Below are 23,856 nucleotides of genomic sequence, written 5' to 3' on the forward strand. Positions count from 1 at the left end.
TATGCATGTAGACATGGTCAAGACGATCTGCTGCAGTTCAAAGCAAGCATCAGAATGAGGAAGAAAGGGGATTAAAATGACGTTGAACGTGGCATGGTTGTTGCTGCCAGACGGGCTGGTCTGAGTATTTCAGAAACTGCTGATCTACTGGGATTTTTACGCACAACCATCTCTAAGGTTTACAGAGAATGATGAAAAAGGAAATATCCAGTGAGCGGCAGTTCTGTGGGCCAAAATGCCTTGTTGATGCTAGAGGTCAGAGGAGAATGGCCAGACTAGTTCCAGCTGATAGAAAGGCAACAGTAACTCAAATAAGCACTCGTCACAACCGAGGTCTGCAGAAGAGCATCTCTGAACACACAACAAATCCAACCTTGTGGCGGATGGGCTACAGCAGCAGAAGACCACACCGAGTGCCGCTCCTGTCAGCTAACAACGGGAAACTGAGGCTACAATTCACACAGGCTCACCAAAACTGGACAATAGAAGATTGGAGAAATGTTGCCTGCTCTGATGAGTCTCCATTTCTGCTGCCACATTCAGATGGTCGGGTCAGAATTTGGCATCAACAACATGAAAGCATGGATCCATCCTGCCTAGTATCAACAGTTCAGGCTGGTGTTGGTGTAATGGTATGGGGGATATTTTCTTTTCTTTGGGCCCATTAGTACCAACTGAGCATCGTGTCAACACCACAGTCTACCTGAGTATTGTTGCTGACCTTGTCCATCCCTTTATGACCACAGTGAACCCATCTTCTGAGGCTGCTTCCTGCAGGATAATTAATAACAACATGACATTTTTAAAACGTAAAAATACTTGTGAACCAAGCAAAATGTAATATATTTAAGTAAAAGGGCTAGATATATTCTACATAAGTTTTTTGACTGAAATAAAACTGTTATAAAGGATATTTTTGACATCTTAATGGTTAAACCGCTGTATAATGTTTCTATAGAAAGTGTGGGAGATTTCCGTATTGTACACTAGGATGTTTTTCGTCTTAATTGGCGGAATTAAACAAAGTATGATCAAGAAGCGTTTTATCAAAGCAAATTTGAACTACAACCGTAAACGACTCTGATTCAGCCTTACTGGCCAGCGATGAGAAAAGTAACAGATACCACATGACTAATTAATCTGCGAAGTTTCTTCAGATTTCTTGGTTTAAATAAATAAATATCAACACCCAAAAATTGCGTACACATTTAAATGCAATTCCACACGTTTTAAAAATAAAAACAAATATTTAATACTCGTACTTGACCAATCAGATTAAACATTCGCTCATCTAACCCCGCCCACTCTGGACTTGCTTTATTCATTAGTCAATCCTGCTTGCTGTAGTATTTCTAGGGCGGAAGTAAACAGTGTTAAGATATAGTCGGAAATGCCTCAATGTTTAACAATAACGTGGAATTTAAAACGATTTTAAACACCGAAGAGCCTCATTACAGCCTCAGATATGAGAAGAGTCACGCTGTTTGTGAACGGCACATCACACAACGGCAAGGCGAGTGTGTTTTTAATATACTGCCTGTCTATTACACTATTAAAGCACGATTGTTTATTTAATATAAGGTTATTTGTGGCTTTTATATCAGGTGGTGGCAGTTTATGGGACTCTAGCTGATCTACTGTCGGTTGCAAGCGCAAAATTCGCTATAAAAGCTGCTAATGTTTACAATGGGAAAGGAGGTCTTATTGATGATATAGCCCTCATCAGGTAAGAACAATAACTAGTTTTATTGTATATATTTCATTGTTGTTATCATGTAACATAGGTGTTTCTCTTAACAGAGACGACGATGTCTTGTATATATCAGAAGGAGACTCTTTTGTTGGTGAGTTTAAAGTTATTTAATTTGAGACCACAGAACTGTTATTAATACACTTCAAGTGAGGAATAGTTGATGGTGGGCTGTTGAATTATTAGAAAATAATGCACACCACATGTGGAGCGGAGTGTTTGTTACACCTCAGGTTATGTTCTTATAATTTAATGGACCAGAGTGCATTATTCTGCTTATACCACAGTTAAAAGACACTGTTCACATGTTGTATTTCAGACATTTGTCAGGGTTTTGTGCTCAAACTGCTCCTGTGTGTAGGACTAGTTTCAAACAAATGTCATCCAAAGTCTTCAGTTGTGTTTTGATGCGATTTATAGACTTTAAAGGGATCTTTTTAAGGTTTGATTGTGTTTATGGGGTGAAAAGAATGTGTGCTTATGCTTTATTTGTAAAAATAAATCTATTTTTTTACACCTCTTACTAGGGCTGCATGAGATTGGAAAAATTTAACATTGTGATGTTTTTTTTTTCTCTGCGATACATATTGTGATATAAATACAATTTCACCTAATTTATAAATTAAGATTGCCAATCAGAATCGAGTTTGCAACAAACCTGTATTATAATGTGTATTATTTGAATAATTTCCTGCAGATCCACCAAATAACCCAGAGAGTGTGCACGAGTTTAACTCCTGGGCTCACACAGACTGGATCACACTCAATGTTGGAGGCCGACGGTTCACAACCACACGGTAATTCACCGCCACACTAAACACTGAGCTCTTTTACTGTAATCCAGAATTACAAACATCACAACAAATCATTTCTTGACTGTTTGCATGCCAAGTCTCAATATTTCATTCTCGTTATGGTGATGTGAAAGAATTTCATTCATTCATTCATTTTCTTGTCAGCTTAGTCGCTTTATTGATCCGGGATTGCCACAGCGGAATGAACCGCCAACTTATCCAGCATGTTTTTTATGCATTGGATGCCCTTCCAGCCGCAACCCATCTCTTGGAAACATATGCACTCATACACTACAGACAATTTATCCTACCCAATTCACCTGTACCGCATGTACAACTGTGGGGGAAACCGGAGCACCCGGAGGAAACCCACGCGAATGCAGGGAGAACATGCAAACTCCACACAGAAACGCCAACTGAGCCTAGGTTCAATCCAGCGACTTTATTGGTGTGAGGCGACAGCATTACCTACTGCGCCACTGCCTCACCTTGTGAAAGATTAAAAAAAAAAATGTAATATTTAATTATCGGTCACACTTTACAATAAGCTTTCTATAGTTAATGTATTTACTAACATGAACTAGTTATGAACAATACTTGTAAAGCATCTATTAATCACAGTTTACTAACCCATTATTAACTTCCAAAGTCATGCTTCTTATCATTAGTTAATGTGAAGTAACATGAACTAACAGTGAACAACTGTATTTTCAATAACTAACTTGAACAAATACTGCAATAAATGTGTTATTCATTGTTTGTCCATGCTAGTAAGTGCATTAACTAATACAACCTTATTGTAACGTCTTATGGAATTATTTACTTATTTATTATTTCAACTGAGTTTTATATTATTTAAACTTGATGTGTATATTAAAATACACAAATGTATTTCAATTCTATATGGCAATTTAAATAGAGGTTGAGAAACATTTAGCTTATTTCAGTCTATTATTTGTATTAGAAAATGATTATTCATTAATTATTAAATTATTATTTGTATGTTTTATCATGCCACTGATAAAACTTGAGAGATTTTTTTCAACTGAACCCTTTAAATTTGATTTTTGTTAAAAATAATTGTGATTTTTTTACTTTCTGGTTATTGAACATAATTATAATCATCGATGAGAAAATATGAATTGTTAATAAAAGGAATATATATAATAAAAGGAATATATACATTGAATATATAATGTTAATGAAAATTACCAAATGGTATTGAACATTTGCAATGTTTTGTGTGTATTTCAGTGTTGTTTATTTATGTTGAGAAATTATATATATATATATATATATATATATATATATATATATATATATATATATATATATATATATATATAGGTTATTTAATGTGTGTTTTTAATCTCTATATGTTTTTGATGCATTTCCTTCAGGTTAGTTTTAACATTTTAAGATAAAGCTAATGGGAACATTGCAGCTTTAGCCAGCTGAAATTAAAGAAAATAATACAAATAATCTTATGTTTTTTTTATATTTTAAGTAACAAACCTTGTTTTGTGGATTTATTTAATTTTTTACATTATTTGCCCATTGATGTCTGATGGTTTTAACACTTAAACTCTTTTCTGTGATTTTTATTAGGAGCACTTTGGTCAAAGAAACGGAGAGTATGTTGGCTCACATGTTCAGAGACAAAGGTGATAGTTTATCCTGTTTGTAATGTTCAGAAAATCTCATTTGCTCATGCTTTTGAGTCTTACAGCGTTTATTAATTGTATTATTATTGTTTCAGATGTTTGGGGGAACAAACAGGACGAGCAAGGAGCATATCTCATCGATCGCAGCCCGGATTACTTTGAGCCCATTCTGAACTACCTGAGACACGGACAGCTCATTATTAATGACGGCATTAATCTGCTCGGTGAGATACATACAGATTAGCATATGATACACCTATTTTTTTATCATGCTGTTGGTTTCTTGAGGTCTGCTTATTAAAGGGATGGTTAATTAAAAAAATATGTAAACTTGCTAATTTACTCACCATCAGGTCATACAAGATGTTGGCGACTTTTCTTCAATACAACAAATTAACTGATTTTAAGCTAAAACTTTGGCCTTTGTTAATACATAAAAGATGGCTAATATTTTATTGATCTAGTCCCAAGACAAGAGCGCAAAGGCAATAAGGGTGTGTATTTTAAGGACTGAAAAATACGCTTTGCGCCCTGACGCATGGTTGTGCTTGTTCTCCTTATACGTTCTGGGTGTTTTTTTATCATAACGTGCATTAAACCAATCAGAGTCCCATCTTTCATTCCCTTAAAGAGTCTGTTGCGTCGTGCAATAAAACATTTGCTATTTCTTACTCTGTAAGTGTAAAAACTAAACGCTTTACTAGAGGGAAAACAGTTGAACAGAGCATCTGCAGCACGAGGATAAAGAACGAGCCTCCTCCATTCTGCCTCTATACTTTTAATCTTTACTTTTACTCTTTACTTTTTTGGAGTAAGGAAATGATGGAAACTCACTCCACTGAACACATCCATTAGCCTAAATATTTAATTTCCTTTGTTAAGCGCAAAGATTTGTGTCAAAACTATTTCTTTATTCAGTTCTAATTTCCAGCAAAGGAATAAATGAACAATAATAACGAAGTGTGTTCAAATAACTGAGTGATATCCAAACACACGTCCTGTTCTTATACCCCATATAGTGATACAGACATCTCCAAAACCCCACAGGTGGACAAATCTAAACTTGTTTTTATTAAAACAAATATAAATATGCAGATGATAAATAATACTGCTAATAATAACATATAAAACTGCAAATTGTCATAAATGAACTGAAAAAGCCCCTCGAGGTGAAGAAGGCATGGAGGCAATGGTTATATTAATGTAGTATTATTCAAAAGAAGGTAATGATTCGCACTCAATTGCTTCATACTGTTTTTATTTTTACTTTTTCTTACATTTTACGGGTGATAACAGACAAACAGACGTTTCGGCACAAAGCCTTCCTCAGTGTGTGACACATTCTCCAACTCCACCCTTTTATTCCATAGTCAATCACAATGTGCAATTAGTTAAACCGTCACTCTCATTTCATTATCAATTAATCACACAATAACTTATAATCTTCACAGCAATGACAATAAACATTCTTCCCATTTCCGACCTCACTCCACAGAGATAAAGTGCATCAACCACCATCACTAATCAGGTGTACATCAATACAAAAAATTCTAACAGTTGACATTAAAAGTTTTCTACATTTAACAATTACTCAAACATTGTATATACACACAAAAAACCGCAAGCGCGCAGGACAAACTTCAGTAACTCTGCACACGTTATATTAATGTACAAAATAATTTTTGTAACATTTTAATACTTTAATTGTTTTCATATATAAAGATATTTGTGTTTTTTTGATCATCCTGTGTGTATTCAACGATGTGTAAGTATTTGGGCCTCATGACTAACTCGCTCTGCGCTGGACTTTAGAGCAGCTTTTAATTGGTCAATGCCATTTCAGTTCCTCAAAATAACAACGCACCAACAATGCGCCTTAACACACCTCCTTTTCAGACCAGCACACTCATACGTCCACAAAAAGGTGCAAATGGATTTGCTAGTTAAAGATGCAGTAGGTGATCTTCCACAATGCTAACAGCTTAGCATAAATCTCTGAATCATAGTCTCTCCCCTGCCGTCCAGAGAAAACGTAAAAGTTACTGTTACGCTGGTCTGAAAATAACAACAAATGACGCCAGACACGTCTTGTGTCTTAAGAAAGCCAAATTTAAGAGCAGGTCACATGGTATTTTTAAAGCGTCCTAATACAGTGTTGAAGTCCTCTACAACATGTTTAAATGCATCCAAGCTCAGAAATCGTTGTAATTTTTTCAGAATATGCACATAATATTAGAATAATTTTGCATTGATTTCGATACAGTTCGTTTGAATCCATTTTTAAAGCCCCTCCCCCATCCTTAAGCCAACTCCGCTCTGATTGGTCAGCTGGCCAAGCCTGTTTTTGTATCTATTCCTTGTCAGAAATGAAATGCCCATTCCAGACTGTTCATATCTCTCGGGTGGGCGGGGATTATGCAGATGAGTTCGGCCATGATATAGATCAGTAAACAGGATACAGTCATCAATATAATATCTAATTTTGGCAATTCTTTATTTTAAAATATAAGCAAACTCCTTTTTCTCCAATTTCGTTAACTTTCTAATATGCAAATGAGCTCTGTTACGATTGGCTAACCTCTCTGCATGTAAAATGAGCACCTGTGCAACATTATTTGTCCAGGCGTTCTAGAAGAAGCTCGTTTCTTTGGTATTGAACGACTCGCTGAGCAGCTTGAAGGTGTTATTAAGGTAAAAAAACATTACGAATAAGGTGCAGTAGTGACTTATTGAATATGACCATAATAACAGGGATGTCTCTCCTTTTCTTTAGAATTCCCAGCCTCCTGATGATCATTCACCTATCTCTCGGAAAGAGTTTGTGCGTTTTCTTCTTGCCACACCAACTAAATCTGAGCTTCGCTGTCAGGTAGGAGGACCTGAGTTTTTTTTATTGGTTAGTTTAATTTAGTGGATTGTTTACACTTGGTATAGTTTGATAGAGTATGGAATGATATGCATTTATACCAATAGGGTCAGCCATTTAATAGTGAGAAGTGGTTTTCTCTGATCTGTATCTTAAATAAAATAATTAAATCAAATAATAGATCAAATAAATATACATTTGACCACCCATATAATGGTTCATACCATTGTGAATGCATAATCGCTAGGCCTGTCACGATATCTATTTTTTGTTGTCTGACATATTGCACTAAAATATATTGCGATAAACGATATTATTGTCATTTTAAGGCCATCTTATGCCACTCATCACCAGAATGACAACATGATATCATCACTAAAGGGACTAAGCTGAAGGAAAATGAATGAATGAACTTGAATATTCAACATCTGAAATTTAAGACAACAGAATTTTTTTAAGGCAGATTTTCATAGATATATTTTCAAACTTCAGATTTTTTTTGTTCTGAGGGGTGTCCAAACTCAGTCCTAAAGGGCCGGTGTCCTGCAGGTTTAAGCTCCAACTTACCTCAAAACACCAGCAAGGTTGGTTCTAGTAAGTCTAGTAAGAGCTTGATTAGCTAGCCCATGTGTGTCTGATCGGAGTTGGAACTAAACTTTGCAGGACCGAGTGTGGACACCCCTGGTTTAAAGTTTTCAAGATGAAGAAATTCAGATCATCAAATTCAATATATTAAAATTAAATTGCAATTGTCAATTATTCAAATGAACACAATTCAAATTTGGATTGATTTGGCATATTTTAAGCTCCATAGTATTACACAAATTAACAAATTGACCCACTCGATCGTCTATGTGCATAGGCGGGATGTGACGTAACACATATCTAGGCCCACACGGAATCTGCGAGCGCAGAATTCCGCAGATTTTCTGCAGAATTCCGCAGATTTCTGCAGATTTTTAGCCCATCATTAATTCTGTTTATTTACTTGAGTAAATGTGTAGATCTGAATTTATTCAGTTTTTATTCAGTAATTTATTACTTTTTATTTCATATATTAAGGTTTTAGTTATGATACTCCACTGGATACTCCCAAAATAATTCTGCAGAAATCCACAGATTTTTACCAAAATTCTGTGCTGAAATAGCAAAAAATGTCCGCAGATTCCGTCTGGCCCTGCACATAACTTTTGTAATGCAGCTCTCAGTTGAAACCATTCATAGTTGTGCATTATTTCAGTGTGTTCGGTTTTCTCCCAGGGCCTGAATTTCAGCGGGACAGATCTGTCTCGTCTTGACCTGCGTTACATCAACTTTAAGATGGCAAACCTCAGCCGATGTAACCTCACTCACGCCAACCTCTGTGGAACCAACCTGGAGCGGGCAGACCTGTCCAGCGCCAACCTAGACGTGAGAATTTACCTGTCACTTTTCATTATTTTTATTAATAAAAAAAATATTGAACTTGGCCATGATAGTCAAAGTCCTGCATTTTTAAAAACATTTAGTAGGTTTGATCAGGAATGAGGTTGACTTTACCACATTTACGCAACAACATCAAAAAATCTAATTAAAATACACTTACAGGCCACTTTATTAGGTACACCTTACTAGTACCAGTTGGACCCTTTTTGCCTTCAAAACTGCTATAATCCTTCATGGCGTAGATTCAACAAGGTACTGGAAATATTCCTCAGAGATTTTGCTCCATATTGACATGATAGCATCACACAGTTGCTGCAGATTTGTCGGCTGCACATCCATGATGTGAATCTCCCGTTCCACCACATCCCAAATGTGCTCTATTGGATTGAGCTCTGGGGACTGTGGAGGCCATTTGAGTACAATGAACTAAATTCTGACCCTACCATCCGAATGTTGCATAAGAAATTGAGGCCAGGCAAAATTTTTCCAATCTTCTATTGTCCAGTTTTGTTGAGCCTGTGTGAATTGTAGCCTCGGTTTCCTGTTCTTTAGTGGATTTTTTTTTCATCCTGTAGTAAATTTGAACAATACACAAGGGTTAATACATAAAATGTAAATCAATAGTTGCTACACTTTGAGAGTCAAAAAACACAAAGCAAAATTTAAGAGTAGGTCACATGTATTTTCAAGAGTCCTAATACAGTGTTGAAGTCCTTTACAACAGGTTTAAATGCATCCAAGCTCAAAAATCATTGTCAGTTTCTCAGAGTATGCATACAATATTAGAATAATTTAGCATTCATTTCGATATGGTTAGTTTGAATCAATTTCTGAAGCCCCTCCCCATCCTTAAGCCAACTCTGCTCTGATTGGTCCTCTAGCCAATTCTGTTTTAATTGGTCTTTCCTTAACTATTCCATGTCAAATGAAATAGTGTTCGAATGTCACAGGTGGGCGGGGATTATGCAGATGAGTTACTTTAATCATGTTTATGTAGATCAATAAAATCCAAAGAATCTAAAATATTGATTTATTTTATTCCTCCACTTTCTTGTTTTATTTCTTCTGTTGCCCTGTGATGCTGATTTTCTCTTTCTGCCTGTGTTTTTACCAGGGTGCCAATTTACAGGGCGTCAAAATGCTGTGCACCAATGCAGAAGGGGCGTCTCTGAAAGGCTGCAATTTTGAGGATCCCGCAGGACTCAAAGCTAATCTAGAAGGTGAACGAAACGAACACACTTGACCTAACGTGCAAAACTGACAAGTTACTGTAATTATATGACTGATCCACTGTATAAAGTGAGGGATTACTGTTCATTTATAGCTCATTTAATTAGTTACTATAACTAGGCTCACACAGAATCTGCGAACAGTTTTTGCTATTTCTGAGCAGAATTTAGTAAAAAAAAAAAAAAAATGTGGGATGATTTTGGGAGTATCAGAACTAAAAGCTTTATATATGAAATAAAAAATTGTTCATGAGTGAGGGAAGGATGGAGTGTGAGATTGACAGGCGGATTGGTGCAGCGGCAGCAGTAATGCGGTCGATGTAACGGTCGGTTGTGGTAAAAAAGGAGCTGAGCCGAAAGGCAAAGCTCTCGATTTACCGGTCAATCTTTGTTCCTACTCTCACATATGGTCATGAGCTTTGGGTCATGACTGAAAGGACAAGATTTCGGATACAAGTGGCAGGAATGAGTTTCTTTCTCAGGGTGGCAGGACACACCCTTATAGACGGGATGAGCAGCTCGGTCACCCAGGAGGAGCTCGTAGTACAGCCGCTGCTCCTTCACATTGAGAGAAGTCAGCTGAGGTGGCTCGGGCATCTGTTTAGGATGCCTCCTGGACGCCTAACTAGGGAGGTGTTTTAGGCATGTCCCACTGGAAGGAGGCCTCGGGGAAGATCCAGAACACGCTGGAGGGACTATGTCTCTCGGCTGGCCTGGGAACGCCTCTGGATCCCCCCGGAGGAGCTGGAGGAAGTGTCTGAGGAGAGGGAAATCTGGGGTTCTCTCCTAAGACTGATTGCCTCTGTGATCCAGCCTCGGAAAAGTGGAAGAAAATAAATAAATTTAAAAAAAAAATGTTTAGCTTTTATTTAATGTTTGCAATGCAAATACAATTGGATCCACTTATTTGGTAAACAAAGCAAGTCTCTCATATAATGCATCTACTAAAAGACAGAAAATATGACTGTAAACTGTATTGTAAATAAATCATATTAACATTTTCATATTAGTCAATAATATTACTGAAATTACTTTAAAAACTGAATGAATATAAGTTTACACACATTTACACGAGTAAATAAATCGACTCAATGATGGGCTAGAAATCGGCAGATTTTTGCACGTACAGATTCTGTGTGAGCCTACTCATAAGTTACTTGCCTTAAATATAGTAAATCAATGTTCAGTATAAACATAGTAAAACAGTTCTTTATAAATCAATTAAAGAAGCAGAGGAGTTGTAATATTGTTTCATGCATATCTATTTTGCAGATTTTTTTTATTAAAAAAAGTTACATTTTTCAAAACTGTTTAGTCAAATATATAAGCAAAATTATTATTTTTATTTTCTTAAACAAATTTAATAATAGTTTAAATTACTCATCTCTAATAACTGATTTTTCTTTTATCTTTTATTTCAGCTTAAAGTGACATGTAAAGGCTTAACTAGGTTAATTAGGCAAGTTAGGGTAATTAGGCAGGTCATTTTATAACAGTGGTTTGTTCTGTAGACAATCAAACATATAATTTCCAAATGGGGCTAATAATATTGACCTTAGCATAGCTAAATATGTTTTTAATTCCAGCCAAACTAAAAGAAATAAGATTTTCTTCATAAAAATCCGAGCAAAAACCCTTGCTGTGTTAAACATCACTCTGGAAAAATAATTGCATTTTCACAGAATTTATTGTTTTGTCTCTGTATGTATGTTCTGTATGTATAATATTTTGAACAACAATTTACATTTTGTCATATTTTTAATTAATATTTCTAAAACCCATCTATCAAATGGTGGAGATTGTGAATAACAATGCTTTAAAGCCCTGCCTTTTGAAATTGTTACTTTTTCTTTCTGAATGTTAATTTTCTTTTGTACTTTTATATGTCTTTAGTGGCAAATCATGCCTCCAAGTTATGGAATCTTCAACGAATGATCATCCTTTAATTGATAATATTTTAACTAAAGTTCACCAACTACAAAATCAGTTTTATCACATCATTTTTTGCTGGGTTCCTGGACATGTCGGACTTTTAGGCAATGAGCGAGCTGATGCAGCTGCTAAAGATGCTTTGAAGCAAGTAGTGAACAAAGGCCAAATTCCTCCGTCAGAGATGAAACCTTTTATCAATGCTTACATTTTAAACAAGTGGCAAAAGGAATGGGCTGCATTAGAAAACAATAAACTACATGAGATCCAACCTGAAGTTTCACACAGAATTTTAAGACATTTTAAGAATCGATTTGATCAAGTAGTTTTTACCAGATGTCGTATTGTGCATACGAGAATTACACATGGTTTTTTGCTCCAAGGTGAAAACCCTACTCAGTGTTTGTGCTGCAAAACTCCTCTTACTATAAAACACATTTTACTGGACTGTCCTGCTTTTACTGATTCCAGAAGGACTTTTTTTATGAAATGAACTCTTTTAAGGACATTTTTGACAAAGTGAAACCAGAAAAGATTTTAGAATTTTTATCATGTATTAACACAAAAAATCTTATTTAATTAATGTTTTGTTTTGTTAGTTGATTTTTAAATTGTATATTTATTGTTGAAAGATTTCTGCCATGAAGATAGCCTTGGTTGCTGACATGGCACTAAAAAAAAAAAAAAATACATAAATGTCTTTAGTGGCCCTTTTGAGCATTTTAATGCATTGTTGCTGATTAAAAGTATAATTAATATGTGAATAAAATTATAAACGTACATTCAGCTTTACCAATTGCTTCATTTTGAGCCAGGTAAAATGCTATAGAGGTGGTATTCTGATGATTTGACGACATTTTACATTATTCTAATAATCCTATCAAATAAAACATGATCTTATTTAAAAAGGCTAACGTTAAATGCAGTTAAATACATGAGCAGTGCTTCATTTGCTGCCTGTCTGAATTAGTAATCGATTACTTGCCTAACACCGCATGGCTGTCATTTCTGCACAGGTGCCAATCTGAAGGGTGTGGATATGGAGGGCAGTCAGATGACGGGTATAAACCTCCGAGTGGCCACGCTGAAGAACGCCAAACTCAAAAACTGCAACCTGCGCGGAGCCACTTTGGCAGGAACCGACCTGGAGGTGATCCAATATTTCTTTATTAACCCTGTATGCTTCAAACCAACTGGAAAAAAAGAACTGGAATGACAGCATGTCCGGCTAAATCCAGTTTCCAAGTTCATGTTGAATTCATTTTTGCAGTTTGAAACCATTCACCAAAGCCAACTTTTTTGGGGAAGTTTGTTGTCATATACACTCAACGGCCACTTTATTAGGTACACCTGTCCAACTGCTTGGTTACGCAAATCAACCAACCACAAGGCAACAATTCAACTAATCTAGGCATGTAGACATGGTCAAGACGATCTGCTGCAGTTTAAATTGAGCATCAGAATCGGGAAGAAAGGTGACTTAAGTGACTTTGAGCATGGTTTGGTTGTTGCTGCCAGACGGGCTGGTCTGAGTATTTCAGAAACTGCTGATCTACTGGGATTTCCACGCACAACCATCTCTATGGTTTACAGGGAATGGTCTGATAAAGAGGAAATATCCAGTGAGCGGCAGTTCTGTGGGCGCAAATGCCTTGTTGATGCCAGAGGTCAGAGGAGAATGGCCAGACTGGTTCCAGCTGATAGAAACTCAAATAAGCACTCGTTACAACCTAGATCTGCAGAAGAGCATTTCTAAAAACACAACACGTCCAACCTTGAGGCGGATGGGCTACAGCAGCAGAAGAGCACACCGGGTGCCGCTCCTGTCAGCTAAGAACAGGAAACTGAGGCTACAATTCACACAGACTCACCAAAACTGGACAATAGAAGATTGGAGAAACGTTGCCTGCTCTGAGTCTCCATTTCTGCTGTCACATTTGGATGGTCGGGTCAGAATTTGGCATCAACAACATGAAAGCATGAATCCATCCTGCCTTGGGTTCATTAGTGCAATTGAGCATCATGTCAATGCCACAGCCTCCCTGAGTATTGTTGCTGGCCATGTCCATCCCTTTATGACCACAGCGTACCATCTTCTGATGGCTACTTCCAGCAGGATAAAGCGCCATGTCATCAAGCATGAATCATCTCTGATTTCTTGAACATGACGATGAGTTCACTGCACTCAAATGGCCTCCACAGACACCAGAGCTCAATCCAATAGAGCACCTTTGGGATGTGGTGGAACTGGAGATTCACATCAGTGATGTTGCGCCGACAAATCTGCAGCAACTGTGTGATGCTATCATGTCAACATGGAGCAAAATCACTGAGAAATATTTCCAGTAGCTTGTTGAATCTACGCCATGAAGGATTAAGGCAGTTCTGAAGGCAGTAGGGGTCCAACACAGTACTAGTAAGGTGTACCTAATAAAGTGGCCGGTGAGTGTGTTTATGCTCACAAAGCTCTGCACAAAGCACAGGGCGCTTCACAGTGGTTGTGTGTTGTTTTCGGCCGCTCCTCACTGTTGTTTCTGCAATCCTCCAGAACTGTGATCTGTCCGGCTGCGACCTCCAGGAGGCAAACCTGCGCGGCTCCAACGTGAAGGGCGCCATCTTTGAGGAGATGCTGACGCCGCTGCACATGTCGCAGAGCGTCAGATAACCTGCAGGTCCAGCTCTAATCAAACACAAACACTCTCGTATACTCTGACAGGTCAAGAACGTTTATTTTAGGGATGCACCAAATTTGCAAACACCGAAGATAAAATTTTCTGCTGATGAGTTTTCGATTTAGGAATGAAAGAAAGAAAATAAAGTGTAAATTTAGGTTTACAATGTAAATTAAGTCATTGTTAATGTTTTTTTTTTCTTTCTTTCAAGCTAAAAATATTAGTCAAATCATATTTCGGAAGCATACATGATCTTAACGTCTATAAAATCTATCAAATTATAGTCTAAAAATGTAGTATGGGTGGCTCAGTGGTTAGCACTGTTGCCTCACAGCAAGAAGGTCACTGTTTCGAGTCCCGGCTGGGCCAGTTGGCATTTCCATGTGGAGTTTGCATGTTCTCCCCGTGTTGGACTGGGTTTCCTCCGGGTGCTCTGGTTTTCCCCATCGTCTAAACACATGCGCTATAGGAGAATCGATAAGCTAAACTGCCCAGTGTACGAGTGCGTGAATGAGTGTGTATGGGTGTTTCCCAGTACAGGGTTGCAGCTGGTTGGGCATTCGCTGCGTAAAACATATAATAATTAGGTTGGCGGTTCATTCCGCTGTGGTGACCCCTGATAAATAAGGGACCAAGCCAAAGGAAAATGAATGAATAATGTAGATTAATAATTATATTATATTATAAAACATCTGAATTGGTGAAATTGTAAATTCAGAAAAATGTTGGCCTATGTTTTAAAATAGGGCGAGGCAGTGGCGCAGTAGGTAGTGCTGCCGCCTCACAGCAAAGAAGGTCGCTGGTTCGAATCTCGGTTCAGTTGGCGTTTCTGTGTGGAGTTTGCATGTTCTCCCTGCGTTCGCGTGGGTTTCCTCCGGGTGCTCCGGTTTCCTCCACAGTCCAAACACATGCGGTACATGTGGTGTGGATGTTTCCCAGAGATGGGTTGCAGCTGGAAGGGCATCCGCTGCGTAAAAACTTGCTGGATAAGTTGGCGGTTCATTCCGCTGTGGCGACCCCGGATTAATAAAGGGACTAAGCCGAAAAGCGAATGAATGAATGCATTAAAATAATAAATAATTAAAACAAAGCATTTCAGGTTGGGTTTTCACCCAAAGTGCATCTTGAAATTTCAGTTTTGGAAATGTATATTTTGGTGCATCCCTAATTTATTTTCATGCATCATGTGTTATGGAACTCAGTGCAATTTGTTTATTTCTCTTGCAGTTTTATGCATGTAAAAAGCTTCTGCATGTGTCACTGCTGGTCTGTGAATTGTGTGTGCGTGCGTGCGTATGTGTGTGTGTGTGCGTGTGTGTGTGGAAATACAGCTTTTCTGCTAATGTGCACTTTTCTACCTTTTCATATACGTGCTGATTTTTCACAGTTCTGCTGGTTTTACTGTTGCGTGGGTTTTGCTGCATGCATTAAAAAAAGATGTTTTAATGTCAGCGGCTCTGTTGGGTCCAATAAAGTCAAACACTGGAGCATTTCAGCATTTATTTGTATTTATTCCCCAAATGCAATGTGTTGTTTCAGAGCAGATGCATCTTTCAGCAGATAGGCAGCCACAGGACAACGGCGCCAGTGCTTCACCACACACCAGCTATAGGTGGAGTGGAGAGACCTTGATAGAGCCAGTTCAGTTGATGGGGATGATTGGGAGGCCACGATCGTAAGGGCCGATTGAGAGACATTGGCCAGAACACTGGGGTTTTTACAAGAAGTGCTCAGGGATTTTTCATGACCACTGTTTAACGTTACATCTGAAAGCAGGCGTCCACTGACAGTATAGTGTCCTCTTTACTTTTACTCTGGCTTTAGGACTTTAAGGACGCCCCTTGCTGGCCATTCTAACGCCACTAATAACAGCAACCTAGTTTTCCCATGTGGTCTCCCATCCAGGTACTGACCAGGCTCAGCCCTGCTTAGCTTCAGTGAGTAACTGGTCTTGGGCTGCAGGGTGATATGGCTGTGAGTGTGTGTGAATGAGTGTGCATGTTTCCCAGTGGTGGGTTGCAGCTGGAAGTGCATCCACTGTGTAAAACATATGCTGGATAAGTTGGTGGTTCATTCCACTGTGGTGACCCCAGATTAATAGAGGGACTAAACCGAAAAGAAAAATGAATGAATGAATTTGGTAATTAGCAGGCAATTTGTTATTTTTAATTACATTTTTAGTCTCTGTTGTTATTAATAATTGTATTAATTTATTATTATTTTTTACATTTATTTAACTATACTTTTTATTTTTGCATTTTGTTTTATTTTGCAACTTTTGTCAGTTTATTATTATTATTTTCTATTTGTTTCAATAATTTTTTTTTTTTCAGCTTAGTCCCTTTATTAATCAGGCGTCACCACAGTGGAATGAACCGCCAACTTATCCAGCATATGTTTTACCCAGTGGATGCCCTTCCAGCTGTAACCCATCACTGGGAAACACCCATACACTCTTGCACACACATACAGTTGAAGTCAAAATTATGAGCTCCCCTTTGAATTTTTAAAAAATATTTCCCAAATGATGTTTAATAGAGCAATGAAATTTTCACAGTCTTATTTGTTTTATTTCGGCTAGAATAAAAGCATTTTATTATTTTTTATACACCATTTTAAGGTCAAAATTATTTGCCCCTTTAAGCTATTTTTTTGAGAGGGTGCTCGCTGCAGAGCCATTTGAGGAGAGCTGAGCTCCAGCGAGGGGGAGCATGAGCTGTCGCTCCTCCTCCTGTAAGCTGTTTTAATGCGTACACCAACCCCACCCCTAACCCTACCCCCAGTGACATCACTCGTAAAAGAAGTGCAAAAAAGGAGGAACTCAAGCTCAATCTCCCCCTCGCTGGAGCTCAGCTCTCCTCAAATGGCTCTGCAGCGAGCACCACTTGCTTTTTTTTCCGATAGTCCAGTACAGAACAAACCATCGTTAAACAATAACTTGCCTAATTACCCTAACCTGCCTAGTTACCCTATGTAACCTAATTAACCTTTGAATGTCACTTTAAGCTGAATACTAGTTTCTTGAATATCTAGTCAAATAATATTTACTGTCATCATGGCAAAGATAAAAGAAATCAGTTATTAGAGATGAGTTATTAAAACTATTATGTTTAGAAATGTGTTGAAAAAAAATCTCTCCATTAAACAGAAATTGGGGAAAAAATAAAAAGGGGGCGAATAATTCTGACTTCAACTGTACAATATGGCCAATTTAGCCCATTCAATTCCCCTATTGCACATGTTTTAACTGTGGGGAAAACCGGAGCACCCGGAGGAAACTCACTCCAACACGGGGAGAACATGCAAACTCTACACAGAAATGCCAACTGACCCAGCCGAGGCTTGAACCATCGACCTTCTTGCTGTGAGGCAATCATGCTACCCACTGCACTACTCTGACTGTGACTATCACTGTTATTATTATTAATTGTATTTATTTGTTTATTTTTCTTTACATATTTGTCATTTATTATTATCTGATTGCTTATTTGTTAGTAGTATTATCATTATTATTAACCATTTTTTTCAATTTTTTTATCATTATTATTATTGATTTTGAATTTCTGAACTTTAATCAGTTGATTATTAATTATTTGTTTAATTTTATTTTACGTTTTTAGTCACCGATTATTATGATTAATTATTTATTACATTTTCTTTTACATTTTTACTCTGTTATTATTAATTGTATAATTTTTTTTACATTTTGTCACTTTTTAAATTTATTATTATTATTATCGTTATTTATTTTAATTTACAACTCTAATCAGTTTATTATTATTCATTTGTTTAATTTTATTTTACGTTTTTAGTCACTGATTATTATGATTATTTCTTTTTCTTTTACAATTTTACTTTGCTATTATTGTATTTTTTTCATTTTGTCAATATTATTATTATTATTATTAAATATTTTAATTTACAGTTTCATTTTAATTATTATTAACTTGATTTATTTCTTTTTCTTTACATATTTCACATATTATTATTTATTTATTTGATCTTACAATTTCAGTTTTATTATTATTGTTATTAGTAGTATAATAATCACCATTATTATTATTTTTTCCTTTTTTTTCTTCTCTTCTTTTGCACATTGGCTTAATCAATGCAGTGTATCTGGATTTATTTTAGCATTTCTAGTAAAGTTTTTTTCATTTTCACTAATGAAGAAAAAAACATGTATAGTCATGAATTGGCCAGCAGAGGCAGCAGCGTCTCTGAAATGCACAAACACACACAGCTCGCAGATGCCAAGTATTTTAGCAGCTCCTCACCCCAGCAGAAATCTGTTAACCAGGGTGAAAACAACTGCCAGAGAAAAACACAGCAGCACAGATATGAGCTCTGCTGGATAAAGACTACTTCTGTAGGGTAAAAACATTTTTTGCACTTGTCCAACAGTGACGGGTGCTTATTTTTTATTTAGTTATGTTTTAAAATATCTATCATATAAATACAAACTTATTTGATCTTTACTCATGTTGAAATCTCATCTGTGGCAATATGTGCAAATTACATGTATATGACGTACAATTTCTGGCTTGGATTTCACAGATATGATAACATATATATGTGTATATCTGTGTGAATATGTATTCAATTCACCTTTATTTCTATAGCGCTTTTAGATTGTGTCAAAGCAGCTATACATAGAAGATTATAGTGAATTGAAACAGTGTAGTTAAATTTTCAGAGTTTAAGTTCCCTTCAGTGTGGTTTAGAACAAACAATGAGAGAGAGCAGATAAGGAGAAAAGCCAGAGCAAACATCAGAGCTTTGAATTTGATGCGAGCAGCAACTGGCAGCCAGTGCAAACAGATGAGCAGCGGAGTGACATGTGCTCGTTTAGGTTCATTGAAGACCACTCGTGCTGCTGCGTTCTGAAGCAGCTGAAGAGGTTTGATAGAATTAGCTGGAAGCCCGGCTAGTAGAGTTGCAATAGTCCAGTCTGGAGAGAACAATTTATAAATTTGCTGTAGTTCCAATAAATACATACATTTTTTTACATTATTGTAAATTTGGGATGCAACAATTAATCAATTTCAATCAACCATGTTTTAGTTTGTCAGGGTTAATTAATCGTGAAAGCTTCTCAACACCATGTTTCTGCATGAAACAAAACTGCTGCAACTTAAAGTGATGCCAACTGAGTGCTAGTTTTTAAGTTCCGAGCTTGTACTTTACACCATGCAAACTGGGTTAACTATGGCTGAGGCTATTAACTGAGGGCCAGCAAGTTCGGTATTTCCAATGGAGGCGCGTGGCTTGCATATATGGAGCGACGGACTCGTGCTTTCCAGACGCACCTACTAGTTAAAAAAGAATGCCGCGAGCGCCCTACACTGAAAAAAAAAAGCAAAATGAAAAATACCAAACAATATTGTAATATAGTTGATCAAAAGGTTCAGCAGCCTTTGAATACATTGCTTCACTGTAAAAGGGAAATACTTGGCTATTACTTAACTTTGATTCACATTAGACAAATACTACTTATTTATTTATTCATTTATTGATTAATTTTTTGTTTTATTTGTTTATTTTATTTATTTATTTTAATTTATTTAAAAAATAACTTTAAATTTATTCATTAATTTATTTTAAATTAATTTATTTATAATTTATTTTTATATTTTCATTTTTTTATTTACATTTAATTATTTTAATTTATTAAAATTTATATAAATTTATTTAAGTTTTATTTTTTATTTATTATAATTATATTTTTTAAAAATGAATTATTTTTGTTTATATTAAATTTGTTTATTTTAATTTTATTTATTGACATTTATTTTCAGTCTAAAATTATTACTTATGTTTAAATGCCAAAACTTTTTTCACTTATTTTCAAGTCCAAAGAGAAATGGACTATTGTTTGTTTTTAATATTATTTTGTGTCATATTATTTGGCTACTGAGCAGCAATAAACAACACTTAAAAATATAAGGAGTTTTTATGTGATTTTTCTAAACTAGCAGTGTTTTAAAATTAATGAGTGCATAATAATCCTGATAACCGTGATTATTCCTCAGACTATAATCGCACAACCAAAATCTATAATCTTTGCATCCCTATTGTAAATGCATCAATTTGTTTATATTAATGTAAATGCATCAATTTGTTTATATTATTTATTAAATTATCTATTGATTGTAGATTATTAATGTCTACCCCAACCCTAAACCCAACCATCACTGTAATGTGAAAATATTAATGATTGTTGTACAGCTATACTGGTGTATCCACAGCTATATGCCGTCTAGACTCAACCCCTTCCCCGTATTGACAATGTATAGTTGGCTTCCTGCCTATAACCTGCACTTTAAACAAGTTGGAAAATTACATGGCGTTGCACCTGATTCCTGAAAACTCATAGGATATTTTCTTTGGCTTTCCCATCTGAAGTGTCCGCCTCAGAAATTGCGTAAAAGTCGAGCGTTCCTGTTTATAAAAACACCCACACCCTCGACTCCTGCACACACACTGCACTCAGTACATGAAGGTGCGCGTCTGTGTTTGTCTTCCACACACTCGCCCACTCACCCACACACACATGTGGCTCTTCCTCTGCCCACGGGCCCTCAGCGTCCGGCCGGGTCGTCCTGACCCGCTCTCTTCCTGTGCGCCGCGGTGCGAGCGACCGCAGAGTTATTAGGCTAATGGCCATCTGGGCTGCATTACAGACGGCCTGTGTGGAGCTCCGGCTGCAGAAGACATCCAGCACTGTTTCTGTTCTCAAGTCACCGGGGAGCGTTTCTCACAAACCCCAGAACGACAGCAGAAGCACGTCATTTATCATCTTCATACAGTCCGGCTTTCTGTGGTTTCAGGAAAAAGTGTGAAAAGCCGGCGGGAATTAAACACGCGTCATTCCTGTGGCTGTGATGTTTGCTTATGATAATACAGGAGGTAAAACCTGAAGTAAATCCCATTCAGGCAAGTTTTCCGTCTGCATGATGTTTCCAAAAAGCGGTCACGTGGTGTTTTAAAGGCCACACATAAGGCAAAGTCAACTTTTGTAAGCAGTTTGGACTGATATATGCTCTCAGAAATGAAGGTACGCGAGCTGTCACTGGGGTGGTACCTTTTCAGAAGGTATACATTTGTACTCAAAGGGTCTACATCGGTACCTCAAAAGTATATATTAGTACCTATTAGAGATGCAACAATACAGTTAGCCAGGGGCGGACTGGCCATCTGGAAATTCTGGCAAATGCCAGAAGGGCCGGACCATTTTTTAAAGAGCCCATATTATGGGTTTTTGAAAATGCCCTTCCATGTAGTGTGTAACACAGCTCTAAGTGAAGTGAAGTATCCAGCTAAGGCTTAAATCTGTAAGTGTACAGTGTTTAAAACGGTTGATTCATCTATAAAAGAGTCGACTCAAAGTGCTTCAAATGACTCGCCTTGATACCGAGTCATTAGGTGTTTCGCCATGACGTACGAACGAAACCAAGTTATTCACGTGCACGTGCATTGGCATTATGCTTACCAGCAAAACCGAAATGTCCTCACACCGCAGATTTGAAAGACGCCGGTGCTTTCTCGTATTGTTGCCTCACTTCGCCGGCGCTTCCTTGTACTGTTGCCTCAACCTCACTTCACCGCCGCTCGCCATGTTAAAGTGTGTATGGGAGATTCTCACGAAAACGTAGTTTAAAAATTTTCAAACATTAATTTTTAAAAAAATGTTTAAATTAAATTTTGGTTTTGCAGATAATTGAAACAAAGTCTGGAGCATTTGTCAACATTAATTAAAAAATATATGCACATCATTTAGTACCTTTTTGAGCATAATTTCCAAAACAAGTAATCAAAAATTTCATTACCGCAACAGTCTGCTAAATTGATTCTTACAAAAAAGCTAATTTATTTAGACATTTTTAAAAAAGGGATTATTAACAGTGATGTGGAGTTACTTGAGATTCTGCAATAACATTTATTTTTAAATTATCAGGGTTTTTTATTTTTATTGTTTTTTCTCATTACCGAAACACCATTGTACACAATTGACAACACTTTTTTTTAATGTATTTTGATAAAACCTGATGTGTTTTCAAAATAATGTGGCTAAACTGAAAGGACATAATTTGTAGATTATGCACATGCATTGAAAAGCAAACGATTAAAAAATATTAATAAAATATCACTTAAGGAACATTGGTTGCGGGAATGATAAATAGGTTGCAGAATTTAGGTTAATCATTTCAACATTGATTTTAAGTATATTATTAGATTTTGTTAAACATTTAATGTAGAATATTAGTGCTTTAAAACATAACTTTAATTTCAAAGAAAAATGTCTATAATATAAAATTATATTATACACATATATATTAAGGGTGCAACGATACGCGTATTCGTATTGAACCGTTCGGTACGAGACTTGCGGTTTGGTACAATAAGTACAAAATATGTTTTCAGTGCAGCAACGCTCAACATGGCATCCCAAATGACGTGGCAGACAACATGCTGCCTTCCCCGCTGTCATGTTAAGCAATAGACCATCGCTTTTGTACTCAGAATATCACTTTATTAAAGCATGCGCTCATTAGCAATCTTGCTAGCGTCTGTGTCAGCCTGGCTGCTCGTGCTGGCTCCGCCCCCGTTGCCACAGCAACCCTGGACCCCCGACACAAAAGAGCCAACCTGCAAACACTACTCCAGGCACGCGCTACACTCGCTCGCAAAATAATTATTAACGTTTATGTAATCCCAGACATCCCAAGTCTCCCGGAAGCTTTGTGGACTTCTGGATGCCCGCAATCAAATGATAATCTTCCGGATTATCTTCGGTAGTGAAATCTTCGGATTTTAAGCAAATGTTAAATGTAATAACCTTGACACCACTGTATCGTATCGAACCAAATTGTGATTTTTGTGAACCGTTACACCCTTTATATAGGCTATATATATATATATATATATATATATATATATATATATATATATATATATATATATATATATTAGAGGTGTGAACCTACACTAGTCTCACGGTTCGGTTATGATTATCATGCCATCGACTCGGTTCAGTTTAATATCTCGGTGCATCACGGTGCATTGACGGTGCTTTCCATACACAGTTTTATATTTTCTTCACAGCAGCAGTTCTTGTATTAACATGTATGAATATATTTATATTTATATACTATTTGTAATACAATTTTGTCATTTAATACAAACAGTCAGATATATAAACTGTACCTTTAAACAACACGAGCATTTAGCAAATAATATAAACAAATTTAAATATCCAGCTCACTTTCTGATCCTTGTCTAGTTCTCTTACACCCCTTTGATTGGTCACACCCTCAAAAAAAAAAAAAAACGGTTGCGCTGCGCTCTTCACAGATGAGTGATGCTGATAAGCGGCAGGCGGCAGCGGCGATCTCACAACTGATGTATGATAGACACGGTGGAGAAAACTCTGCAGACACGCGCTCGTTTCTGGATGCAAAAGTAACGCTGTAAAACAGCCGGGCTATAAGAAAAGCCACCCCAGCAGGTCAAATGGGCCACTCTTT

The 23,856-nt window shown here is 36.8% G+C and overlaps 1 protein-coding gene across 1 annotated transcript; it reads left to right on the forward strand.

Annotated features, from left to right (window-relative positions):
- The first annotated feature begins 1,407 nt into the window (after positions 1-1,407).
- Positions 1,408-14,658, forward strand: kctd9b (potassium channel tetramerization domain containing 9b). The gene is given in 12 exon segments (NM_001002738.1): positions 1,408-1,513; positions 1,605-1,726; positions 1,801-1,844; positions 2,448-2,547; positions 4,153-4,208; positions 4,304-4,432; positions 6,832-6,899; positions 6,982-7,077; positions 8,335-8,484; positions 9,614-9,719; positions 12,674-12,807; positions 14,206-14,658. Coding segments are annotated over 12 exon segments (1,170 nt in total). The 5' UTR covers positions 1,408-1,465; the 3' UTR covers positions 14,323-14,658.
- Positions 14,659-23,856: the final 9,198 nt, after the last annotated feature.

The sequence above is a fragment of the Danio rerio genome, chromosome 10 (genome assembly GCF_049306965.1).
Source record: "Danio rerio strain Tuebingen ecotype United States chromosome 10, GRCz12tu, whole genome shotgun sequence".
NCBI lineage: Eukaryota > Metazoa > Chordata > Actinopteri > Cypriniformes > Danionidae > Danio > Danio rerio.